Source organism: Oreochromis aureus, linkage group 10, assembly GCF_013358895.1.
Source record: "Oreochromis aureus strain Israel breed Guangdong linkage group 10, ZZ_aureus, whole genome shotgun sequence".
Taxonomy (NCBI): domain Eukaryota; kingdom Metazoa; phylum Chordata; class Actinopteri; order Cichliformes; family Cichlidae; genus Oreochromis; species Oreochromis aureus.
This window is the reverse complement of record NC_052951.1, coordinates 24,146,892-24,159,639: the sequence shown is the minus strand read 5'-3', so window position 1 is coordinate 24,159,639 and position 12,748 is coordinate 24,146,892. Positions and strand designations below refer to the sequence as shown.

At 38.5% G+C, this 12,748-nt stretch overlaps 1 protein-coding gene across 6 annotated transcripts in view; it reads left to right on the top strand.

The window, feature by feature from the left end:
• Positions 1 to 12,748, top strand: part of fstl4 (follistatin-like 4) — a 211,420-nt gene that overhangs the window by 14,776 nt on the left and 183,896 nt on the right. For 4 of the 6 annotated variants that reach the window (XM_039618901.1, XM_039618902.1, XM_039618903.1 and 1 more), the window contains exons 2-3: positions 2,089 to 2,248; positions 9,586 to 9,619. In XM_039618901.1, coding sequence (XP_039474835.1) covers positions 2,099 to 2,248; positions 9,586 to 9,619 — 184 coding nt within the window. In that variant the 5' untranslated portion in view covers positions 2,089 to 2,098. Of the gene's footprint in view, positions 1 to 2,088; positions 2,249 to 9,363; positions 9,499 to 9,585; positions 9,620 to 12,748 lie in introns of those variants that run through there. The other 2 variants (XM_039618905.1, XM_039618904.1) reach the window with 2 other exon arrangements.

Below are 12,748 nucleotides of genomic sequence, written 5' to 3'. Positions count from 1 at the left end.
AATGTGAAAAGCGTAACACATAGCGACAATGCCAAGCCCTGGAAGAGTAATTATCTGATGTTACAGGCCCTGTAATCCTGCAGACCCATTTTTGATCAATGTGTTATTTTTTTCCTCATAACCTTCCTTTCATTAACTTATTTAAAGACACAAGTCACTCTTGTTAGTGCAAAGAAACCTGCCGGTATCAAGCTAAGGTGACAAACATGAACATGAACATAGCTGACGAGCCCGTCAGTCTTACCTTATAGCACACCCCTCTGATCACTTTCATTATATAATACATTAACTGTTTTGTGTACACTTTGTTTTGCTCCTTGCAAATAGTAAAAAAAAAAAGCAAAGAAAAAATTAAATGGCCACAAAATTATTACTTAAAAAAGTAAAAGTTAGCTTCGATAAACTTTCAGCCACCATCTCCAGGGCATAACAGGTCAAGGTGAATCACGACTCTCTTCTAAAATTCTGCATTCAAGTCGAGCACCATTGCAGACATTTGACACCATAAACTATTGTACTGCTTGAGATGCATCATGGGTTTTTGTGCCCTTGTTGCAGTTCAACTGCAAACTTTATGGCCCCCTAAGGGAAATTTGTTTTCACGCTGGTTCAGCAGTAAAACATACAATAAAGCCATATTGTAAAGCATAAGTCCACAATAAAAACAATAAACCTATTACCTAAAAGCACAATTACACACGTAACAAACTGCCATGTCTCACAGTGCGACTATAAAGACACACATCAGCTGATAAGATCCGATGAGAAGTCAATATTTCCCCTCAGGGCAAACGCTACAGGAGGCTGGCACAATACTAAAAACATCAGTGCAGTACAAGATCAACTCAGTACAATATCTTTGCAATAAATACTTATTGATGAGATAAAAAAGCAGACAGAAAGTCTTTATACAGCCTGTATTATATTTTATTGTGACTGTGTTGACGAATAGTGTTGTTTATTGAGTCTGGGGTTCACTTTAAGCCAATTGCTATAATATTTTCCCCTCATCTGTAGAATATTGAGCGATTTCATTTCACCTGAAATGCTCTTTAGTTCACTTACTTTTGCAATCAGGGCTAAAGAAGAGGCATAATTTCAAACATAGTTAAATGTTTAAATTATTCAATTCAAATTTTTGTCATTTTTAGATGATTAACCAAAGGAACTACTCATTATTTGAAAGAAATTTGAGGTTGTTATGTTTGAATTTTTCAGTACCCGTATGTGAGTGTGCGCATGTCACAGCAGTGAAACCGATCTTCTGAATTTATATTTTAAGCTCCCACACCACTCCACCATTTCTTACTTCAGAGGGTTTTCTCTTTGTTGACATCAAAAGATTTTTTTATGTACTTTGTAATACACATAATTATTCCCATCAGTGTGGTCTTTGATGTGTACATAGCAGCATTATGCTGTGTGATGTGTGTGCGTGCATGGTGAGTATAATACTTGTTCCACTTGGTCTGTGAGCATACATTAGCATAATTTCAGGTATTTGTCTCTGCATGTACTAAATCTATTAAAATTCAGACATGTGTAAACATTTTGGAAGCACTGCAATATCAGATAAACATTCAATAAAGACGGAGTTGTTAAAATAAAAAGAAAGAATTAGGGCTCACGTATTTTTTTTTCTGTCTTTGTGCTTTTTGCACAAAGAGAGGAAAGCTACATAATTGGTACCGTGAGTTCAGCTCATGTGTCTTTATCTCCTACGGGGCAAACACACCGATATATTATCAAGTAAATAAAGTAATCAAATATTATTTGCATACAAATTGGATTATGACAGATTAAAATCACAGGTAAGGTGTGAAGATTTGCAGTCAAAGCTACATAATAAACAGCACAGTTTTTGTTTATTTATTCACGCTGATTAAAGAACATGTTAAAGAGATTATGTCTCATTTTCACAGTTTTCAAGTGCATACTAGACACTGTCACATTCCTGATAAATACAGACACTTGTTATGAGAACTACAAAACTGTGCTGTACTTTTTATTTCTGGTAACTGCAGTTTGCAGAACAATAGAAAGAGTCTAAGAACTAAGTGTGCGTTGTACTTATGCTTTTCCACACAGAGAAACACTCATGGGCAGCATGGGTGTTTGGGCTGTGGCTGTGGCCGCTCTGCTGGGAACCTCGGGGTGCTGGCTCGCTGAAGGGCACAAGAGCAGCAGGCGAAGCAGCGGGGATACAGTCAGCGTGTCACGTACCTCCTCCCAGGAACCTCGCGCCATGGTAAATATCCCATGCAACTTGCTCGCACATACACATCAATGCACTAACGTACTGTACTGTGTCCCACGGAGGCCATTACCTTCACTGTCTGTCAAGCTAGAAAAACACTTGCAGTGATGAACAGTAAATCAATCGTATCAACCTTAAATCAAATCAAGGTTGTAAAGAAAAATGAAGCGAGCCAAACAGTCGAATGATAAAAAAAAGTATGTTTGTGGTAAATCTGAACACATTTTAAATCCTGTAAAACTTTTATTTTATTGTCACTTTCTATCTCCTGTACTATGACTTGCTGATGCGGTTAACTCATTATATACATATCACTCTATAGATAAGTATAAGAGCCTAAAGAACTGATGTATGTGCATGGGATGACCATGGATGACCTTATTTTATGTGCACCTATCTACACTGCTGCTATACATCTATATAATCTAGATTTCAGGGTTTTATTGATTAAAATGAATGAATATACTCAAAGGTACAGGAAGCTATTGATAATATGTAGGCCTGATAACAACCGATAAAAGCCATTAATGGAATGTTAACATCCAAACTGTGAGAATCTGTTCTTTGCTGTACAGTTACTATAACAGTTAGTGGTACACTAACCACCATCCTACACCTGCCTGCCATTTTCTGTCTACACTTTATATTTAAACCTAGCAATTGTTCATCTAGCCATTTACAACAAATTGGAGATAATTGCTTTAACACCCATGGGCAAGAGCTTGAATGAGGTCACTTGGGTGTATCTATCAGGGTTGTTTGCTAAAGAATCATGAGTTAAAAAGGAAAAAAGACACCCTTCAGAAAACTGTCTCCTGCCAGGAAAAAGGATCCCTTCGATTGATTTGTTTTTTAGATAATGGAAACATGAAGCCCAAATAGGTTGTCAAAAAGACCTATGCACAGGCAGACAGATGGCCACCACACAGAGCTGTAGACATCCTGGTTCTTTTCAAAATGAAGGATGTACACCCCCTGGCCTGTAAGTCTCACTCACTTTGGGCTATGCCAAGTTGGCACTCTGCTGTGGAATGCCATTTTGCCTGTGAGGTTCTGTCCCCCAACATCACTTGATGCAAAAAACAAATTCCCAGGCACAGAATCCATCTATCTGGCCAGAACTGGAACTTAAAACGCTGTCAACTAGTGCCAGAATTGAGAGTTGACCGTGAGGTGAATCATGGAAATCCATGATTTCACATAATGCAAGTCTGCATTCTCAAAGCCTCTGGGAAACAATAAACAGTGTCAGATTTTCACCATAACTCAAATGCCCCCAAAATAATGTAACACTTACAATCAGAGAAGGAGAAGTATGTTTCCGTTGCACCTGATCAAAAAAATAATATAAACTAAAAACTTCAGATTAAGCCTTTTGATTTTTGACTCATTGTCAACTTCCTGGATCCTTACATAATAACCAAAAGACTGTGCTGACGTGTCCATGCCAGGGTCATAGCAGCTTTGGGACATTTACAGTATATTAGCTGTCACAAATGTGTAAGCATACGGAACTTGAGGCTTCTGCAGGTTTCCTTGGGGAACTTTTCCCTGCCATCAAAACATGCTTGGTTAACTCTCCTGTCATTATGCCCAGATGTAATCCAGTGATAGGCACTGACTAGAGTTGGTCTCCAGGTACTGAACAACAGCTGCCCACTGCTTCTAATATTTGCAATGGTTTAAATGAGGAGAATGAGTTTGTCTGTCAGGATCTGACAGACAAGCACTACCATGGTAAAAAAAAATACATTTTAGTCTAACTTGTCGATGTATGGGCTCAGATGTGAGGTACTATAGAACAGTTTGACTTTGCAAGCACATTATGTACTGTATATGTTATTTATTATTATAAACACACTTAAATGTGCTGTTTGTGGATGAATGTTGCCTTTATTTTGCAGTGTGGCTGAGGCTACATCAGTCTTGGTCCTGGATTCTTGTGTTACCACATACTGAAAGACAGCACTCGCCAACATGCAAGAATTTTGTAAGCGGCATACTTAACAGGACGGTTATGATTTGGTTTGGGACTGGCCTCTGTATAGAGACCATAGCTGTTAAGTGATTTTACAGCTACCACAGAGAAAGAGAACCGTGCTCATTGGATTAAGGTTTAGGAGTAAGAAGGTTAGGCTTTGCATGAACAGGGGAAAGGCTGCAGGAAAAAGCGAAACAAAGAGAATAAAAATACTCTTCTGCTCACAATGTCAGATTCTCTTTTTGTGTTTTAATTTCCAGTTTTCATTTACATTTTGATGATGAATTGAACCCGTTGAGCTTTACTTTTTATTTTGTTGCAGTCCCCAGAGGGTTAGCTCACACTCTGCTCAGGCTGGTTCCTCATAATTTGTACTCAAAGCTGAAGAAAACCTTTCAGGCAGGCACAACATATGCAATGCTTGCCATTATATGAAGCAATAATAGTATTCTCCACTACAATTACAGTGGTAGGGGATACTGGCTTAGCTCGTGAAGCTCAGCACAACCATCTGGTAAAGAACATCAGTCAGTTTGAATGTGTCTGCCTTCTTTAAGACAGATGTCTAACTTGGAAGTCCATCAAAAAGCCTCACACAGCTTTCAGCTAGTTTCAGCTTTTTGAGGTTGTTTCCAGTTTCTTCAATTGAAGTGTGCAGCTCCAAATAATCACATACAAAAGTAAATGCTTGCAACTATTAAAATAATTTAGGTCTAAAACTGGGCAATGTAGGTATTGATCGTGTTGGAGCCTGGCCTGCCGTAGCATAGCATGAGAAAAAGTGATTACTTGTTACATATATAAAAATTAATTTCAATATATATCAGCCTACATATACTACAGTCAAATAGGATAAACCACAAGAAATTTATGTTCCCCTCTCTAAATCAGCAGCTACATTTAAAGATCACTTATGTTAGTTACATGCACTCAGCACCAGTTGTGTTTTCAGCATTGATTTATCGGTTTTAGTTTGGAGGTTATTTGTGAAAGAAATTGTGGCATATGGCAGTGGCAAATCAATTACTGCACCTATTCTCGTGCACCTTCTTTAAGGACTTGATTAGCAACCCTTGATTAGCATATTGATTAAGGAATTCTCCATAGGGTTTTTCTTGGTAGTGTATATATATAAAGACAATCCAACTTCCAGGAAAGCAGTTGTTTATAATTGCTACTTGAAGCTTGGGGAAATTGTAATAAATGGAAGGGTTGAGAGAGTCGGTCTTGCCAGTGAGTATTGCTGGAACACAAAGCTGCTCCATCTCCATCTGATACTGAGACATGTTGGAATTTGTCAGGCTTTTTTTTTCCATTTGAAAATAATCAAAGTTATACCTGTGAACGTATCACCGCTTCATAACGCGTATTGCCAGAGTCTGATTCTTTTTTTCCTTTTTCCTTTGGCTGCACTTCATTAAGCCCGTTAAGTGGCTTGTTGCTGCACTGATAAATTGCTGTTAGATAAGACGTCTCTTCTTTCCAAGCAACAAACATCAGGGATCATCTATTGAATGTGGATAGATGAACTCTTGTAGGAGAACAGACAGCGATTCAGCTCTCCTTTCCTGCTTCTCTCCTGGTTCTCTTTGTGTCCTCAGGCAGTATCATCGAAACATCTTCTCATCAAACTATCTCTGTCTCTTTATATTGAAACCACGATGCTGAGCTGGTCTTCAGTAATCACATTCCAGCTAAAAGTTTTGTTGTTGTTTAAAATTAGGAGCTTGAGAGAGATGTGCAGAATGTAAGTGGGCACATTCGTGAAAGGTGCCTGGATAGCAACACATTTAAGAGATCGAGGAGAAAGCATATTCAAGTAGACTTCATAACGGGCACTGCTTGGCTTGAATTGCCCTGTTGTTCAAATTGCATTCCCACAAAATGTCAGTTTCTGTGGCGGCAGTGTCAGATTCTTGTTTCGTGTGGGTGTTTAAATGGCATCCAAGGTGGAAGCATGTTGCATTCGGAGATGTGTTTGCACAGGCAAAATCCTTCTTATTGAGTTTGTACACTTAAGTACTGAGGAATGCAAATCTGAAGCCAACTGTGATACCAATACCATAATATTAGAAGCACATTTTTTATTTTCAATCTGCTCACAGTGTCATGGCTGCTCATTTAGTACGTAAAGCTATTGTACAGGTAAAAATCCAGCCAGGTGATGCTTTATTTATTCATCACACACGCACCCTATTTACTGTAATGTAAATTCAATTCAATTTTATTTATAGAGGTCCAAATCACAACATCGGTTTCCTCTAGGTGAATTATACTGTAAAGAGAATAATACAGAGAAAGCAGAGAAACCCCAATAATCAGATGACCCCCTATGAGTAAGCGCTTTGGCGACAATAGGAAGGGAAAAATGCCTTTTAACAAGAAGAATGTCCTCCAAGTTTAAATGAGCTTATTTCTGTGTAGCAGAGAGCTGCTGTTCAAAGCATATTAAACATTCTTTAACATCGCTGGAAAGCAGTTTGTGGAGAAAAGACTGTTTAATTGTGAAAGTGACTGGTGTTATTATTCTTTTTCTAAGTAAACTAGTGCTAGTTTTGTTTTCTTTTCTTAATGAAGAAATCTGTCTCACAGTAAAAGTTTCTGGCCTTTGTGAACACAAGAAGTTATGTAACATAAAGAAATAAACTTAATCAGTCTTTCTGCGCACATACAGCATCTGTTGGTAGAATAATACCCCCTGCTTTTTATTCCTATGGTAGGTTACAATATAAGGTAAGAAGTACTTGAGCTTATATTTTCTCTCACATCAATGCAGCTTGCGTGCTCTCTTTTCCATGGATATGACTTGCTGCTTGGAGGTAGAGATATTAAATCCTCCTCCACCCTCTTCAGACTGTAACAGTGATGTTTATCATACAGCCATCATTACTGAACTCTTTTCTCCAGAAAAATGATACTTGGAAAATAATTTGTATGGCAGTTGCATACTCTGACTCTTTTCTTTTGGGCACTTGGAATTGGTTGAAATGATTTTCTCCAGTGGCTGGTATTTACTTAACTAACTGTTTGAGTTCATCACCTGTGAAAACTGCTTTTCTTGGTTATTTGGCTGAGCTTCTCCCTTGGTTTTTCTGCAGTAAACATATTAGAGGATGCTGCGAACGTGTTGCAGGATCTATTTCCTTCATAATAGCACAATGCGTTACTTTCATGGACTCTATCAAGTTACATGGGACTAGCCTAATGAAACATTTTTAGGGGAATGTTGTCTCAAAAGTATCTATAAACTGACCTAGAAGCACTATGACAGCAAAGAACTGCTAATTCAAGACTCTACATGGAATACTCTAATAATCCCATACTCTAATATTGTCTTATATATGAAAATATTATTTATAGTACAATCTTATATAATGCCGGAGACATCTAGTGACTGCGCTATAAGCCATAGGGAATCCAAGTCAAGCAAACAGCCTCAGGCTCGAGATGCTGAAATGTGTTGAATCCTCTGTCTCCCCTATTGTGTGTGTCTTGAGTCTTGTGGCATTTTCATAGTCTTATCACATAATCTGCAGGAGTTTCCAGTAAAAATACAGCCATCTAATCAGCCTCTATAACCAAAGGAAATATGGCAGAGAAAAGCATCAGATCCTCCCTAATTGAAACCCAGTGGGTTTGCCCTATTTGCTCAAATGAAATTCTGGTGGTAGTTATTTACATTTCTCCACCCACTAAAAGCAACACTGCAGCACTCGCTATTTATGGCTTTTACTTGGTTTTTACTTTGCACGATCAAATCACAGTACACGTCATTATCACTAAATTAATTTCGCCTGAAGCTGAATGTATAAAATATGGTGGGAAGCAAGAAGAACCCCGGTGAGCCACTGTAACAAGCGGACAGTATTTTTAGAAAGAAAGACGTAGCCTTTCTTTCACCTCTATGCTTGGTTTGATTCTCTAATCAATTGATCAAACAGCAGCACTCGAGATGATGGAAGGCGGTGCTGATGAGCACACTCAGTTTTATCCTGCCATGATGAGGAAGCACGTCTGCAATTAAGATGGACAGATGGCAGAGGGAGGGAAGAGAGAGGGATAGAGATGTAGAGACAAAGGCAGAGGCAATGACAGGAGCTACTAAAACTGCTGCGTTTCTCATGAGGCTCTCGGTCTCCTGGGAAGCCAAGAAGGCCTCGCAGTTGCACGCAAGTTTTATCACTGTGCCTCATTACCGGTGACATCCACACTGAGGGACAAGAATGCAAAATGTCACAACAATTCAATTGCTGCCTCATATTGGCTTCTTCAGAAGTGGTTTTTGCATTGGAAGACGTGTTTCCGTTCTATTTTTAAAGCAGCGTGTCGATCTTTTTTTGTTTTACCCACGTACGTGAAATTGCATCTCGAGCCGAGGTACAATTCATGCACCTTGCGCTGTAAACACCAGCGATCGGTTATTAACAAGCACGGAGCGCACACTATAATGCTGACAACTAAAAACACGCCCATAATTTGCACGTACAGGTCAGCTCGATTGCATCTAAAAGCAAAATTTGAAAAAAGTATGTTGTTTTTGAGCTCGACCATTTCACACGCCAGATGGTTTCCATTTATGCCATCATTAATTCATGGTTACCCGCTTTTCTTTTTACTTTTACATATTTCTGTCCTCATTTGTGTTGCATTGCACCTAATGCTTTCATTGCTTTTGACATCCGTTTAAATATTAGGCCATAATATTGTCACAGATGTTCTTTTCTACCACTGCCATTGCTCAGTTATGCTACAGGATAATTTTCCTCTCCTCCAACATGTTCAGCACCTGGTTTGCTTAACTTTGAAATTTGATTTTTATGTACCTCACAGCTGAACATAATTGCTCCTAATTTCATCATCCAAAAGCTAGTTTAGCATATTTGGAATGCCATGAATGAAGGTGATGTGACTAACTTAAAATTGCATCTAAATATCAGATTCACTGATAGAACCGGGAAATAAATCACAGTTTATCCTGCTGGTATCAACTGTTCAACATCCAGATAAACATTCCACTACAATATGGTGATACCTGCCTTCTAACAGCCTGCTGGCAAGTCTGTTTCCAATTAGGGTGATTAAATTGACTCTGGGACCCGGTTTTGTAAAAGTCCTCTCGTCTTTCTGTTGTCATCCTTCAAGCATTTTCTCTCATTCCCACTCTGACTCTCCTTTCATTCTCTTTCCATCTGTTCACCTTTGTTTTCTGCCCTCAACTTTCTCTTAGCCTAGAAAAGAAGAGAAGGCACGGTAACGAATGGTCTGCAAAAAGCTGCAGAAAGGGCTGTTTTTGTCTCACTCCTCCAAGCCTGTAATAACCAGTTTTGTGTGTGTTCTCTGTTTGCAGGAGAAGGGGAAAGCAGACGGGAACATCGATCAATGTGAGTACACTTACTGTGTTCAAACCAAACAGCATTTTTCAAAATATGCCATGTTGTGCTCCATTACAAAATCTTTTTTTTTCTTCTTCTTCTGTTATTCTGGCATACACTTTGGTTTTCTGATTACTAGGAAATGCTGCTGGAAAGTAATTCAAATCTAAATGCCTCCCATAAAATGAACCATGCAGTCAGTTTTGGGCAAAGCTATGATAATGATGTAACTGTGACAATATGAAAAATACCACTTGTTATTGCAGTGCATTTATTGCTCCACTGTACTATGCTGAAGTGTTTGAAAGCATGGCAGATTTACATTTTTGAAAGCGTTTCAGTTGTTGTGTTTATCAAGAGATTATTTAGCAACTAGCTGAGGGCCTGACAAGCATTAGCTTACAGAATTTGGGGAAAGAAAAGCATAGTTCAAATAAAGGAAGATTTTTGATCATCATAATAATAAACTTGACTGCCCTGTGTATTGCCTTCCTTCGTGAACTCTAACAAATAGAAAGTAGAAGCACCTGAAGTCACTCATTCAAAATGACACCCTGTCAGTAAGCTAAAACATATAGTTGTCAGGTTAATAATTATGGCTGCCAACTCACTTTATTCTCCTGTCAGAAATGAGTAAGTAATGTTTTGTGACTTGTGTGCTGCTTTACAATGAAGTAATTGCTCAGTTAGCCATACAAAGATCATTTACATTCTTGAGCTTCCTTGTAAGCTTGACTGTTGAGTTTTAGTAGTAGTACGGTTGTTGTTTTTTTCATGGGCATCAGGTCTGGCTAATCTGTTAATCTGCCAAAACCATTATTTTGATCCTAAATCAATATTTGATAGTACTAGTTATCAGCCTGTATGTTTGTGATTAGTGAAGCTTGTCTTTAAGTAACCCTTCGCATTTACCCGACAGCAGTTTTTGTTTTGTAACCAGTGGACTAGTTCTGCACAGCTGCTCTATCAAACTAATTAAATACAATCAATACATTTTTATGTTGGGAATGCTATTGATGATTAAAGAGTGCCACGAGACAGTTTCATCCCTCGGTACAGGTAGTGAACAAGCTGTTGCAGAGACCTCAGATTTATTTTCTGGCAGTCTGCAGTGTTTATTTTACATCAGTGCTGATGGCTTTACTCTCTGTTTACTCAGTCCGTTTGAGCTGCTGGCTGAGTTGTTGTGAAAGGTGTTGTTTGACATGTAGCTGCAATGCTCATGAAGATGAAGTCTTTTTGTGTGTGTGTGTGTGTGTGTGTGTGTGTGTGTGTGTGTGTGTGTGTGTGTGTGTGTGTGTGTGTGTGTGTGTGTGTGTGTGTGTGTGTGTGTGTGTGTGTGTGTGTGTGTGTGTGTGCGCGTTGATTTTCTTTGCTATATTCTGTGCTATTGGAGTCATGGCAGTGAGATCGAGCAGTTTGTATGGAAGTTACTGTAAAGGCAATATTTCCTGGCTGACTGCTTCCTATCTGACAAGTGACTTCATCTGTAAGCATTAGGCCCATTATGATATGCAGTCTTCATCTCCAGAGTAAAGTGCTGTTTCCCTGGTTGCTGTCTGAGTTATCTGTGCCTGCTTCTATTCAACCTAAACATGACCCAGAGGATTTTCTTTGTATTCATCTTCCTCCACCCAATGAAGATGTTTATTAGCTGATTTCTTTCCCCCCCTTGAACACTAAATTATGTGGCTAAAAATGACAGGTGATTCCATATGCTGTACCTCTCATCACAGATGTTAATGTTGACATATAGAAAGCACATATTGGAAAGCAGAGACCCACGCTGGTGGCTCATTAAAAAACAAACAGTAAGGTGGTTCTAGACTAGGTTAAACATATTTCGAGCTTTAGAAGTTTAGCGTTAATTGAATGAATGTGCAGAATAGTGTATAAACCCTTCCATACGTCCATCCATTTCCTTAACTGCTTATCCATTTCAGGGTCCAAGGGGCGGTGGAGCCTATCCCAGCTGTCATAGGGTAAACAGTGGGGTGTACCCTGGACAGTTGGTTGCAGGGCACATATAAACCCATATTGGCAGAAAACGTATTTGGTATGCAGTGGCAGGAAATTGATGGGAGCACCAGAGGATGAAAGTAATTGATTGAAGATTGTGATCATTTGTTACCAGTGCCCGGTGGTTGACTGTGGTCTCTCTCCCTCTCTCTCTCTGTGTGTGTGTGTGTGTGTGTGTGTGTGTGTGTGTGTGTGTGTGTGTGTGTGTGTGTGTGTGTGTGTGTGTGTGTGTGTGTGTGTGTGTGTGTGTGTGTGTGTGTGTGTGTGTGTGTGTGTGTGTGTGTGTGTCTTCCTATGTCTGGTCTCTATAATTATTTATTGTCCTGTCAGTGCGTGTAGGCAACTTTCTCTCTAGCCCTTTTGTTAGTTTCAACCAGGAAGAGAATCTAGATTTTTACCAAATGCTATAGTGTGTATTCAAATTGTCAAGTAGTCATTACACTTAACAATGTGATCAAAGATAATGACTTGTGTATGACATCACTTTTATTGACTGTATTAATAACAAGCATTGTACCGGTGGCTGACTTCAGAGAAGTCAAAAGTATAAATGCCAAGGGACTGAACTGGCAACACTTGGTGATCACTTGGCTGAGTTGCAAAACATAAAATATTATAAGTTACAAAGCAAAACATTTCTGACTCCAGTCATTTTTGGCAAAATTAGATGGCAAGACTTTTTGAATGTACAAAAATATTTACTGAGATCCACAATGGCCACATGTGGGTAGTAATATATATATATATATATATATATATAAAATTATTTTTTTTACTAGAAATCTGGATAAGATACTTTTAACCTACTGTTTAAGGAGTGTTTTAGTTATTTGGAGTGAATATAAATAAAGGTTTGTGATGGTTACAAACTATAATTTATTCCTGAATAAAAACCACCGACATGATTAAATATTTACTCCTCAACAAGGTCACTTTTTAATGCTTCTAAATGAAAAACATACAAATAATTAGGATTGCATGTATTTGCTCTTGTACATTTGTACATTCAGTTATATTCTCTTTTATGGGACTTATCATAATAAAAATGGAGTTGGAGGGATTAGGGACCTGTTTTTGACATATGTGATTGAATTAAATAGTACCGAGAGTCAACCGGAA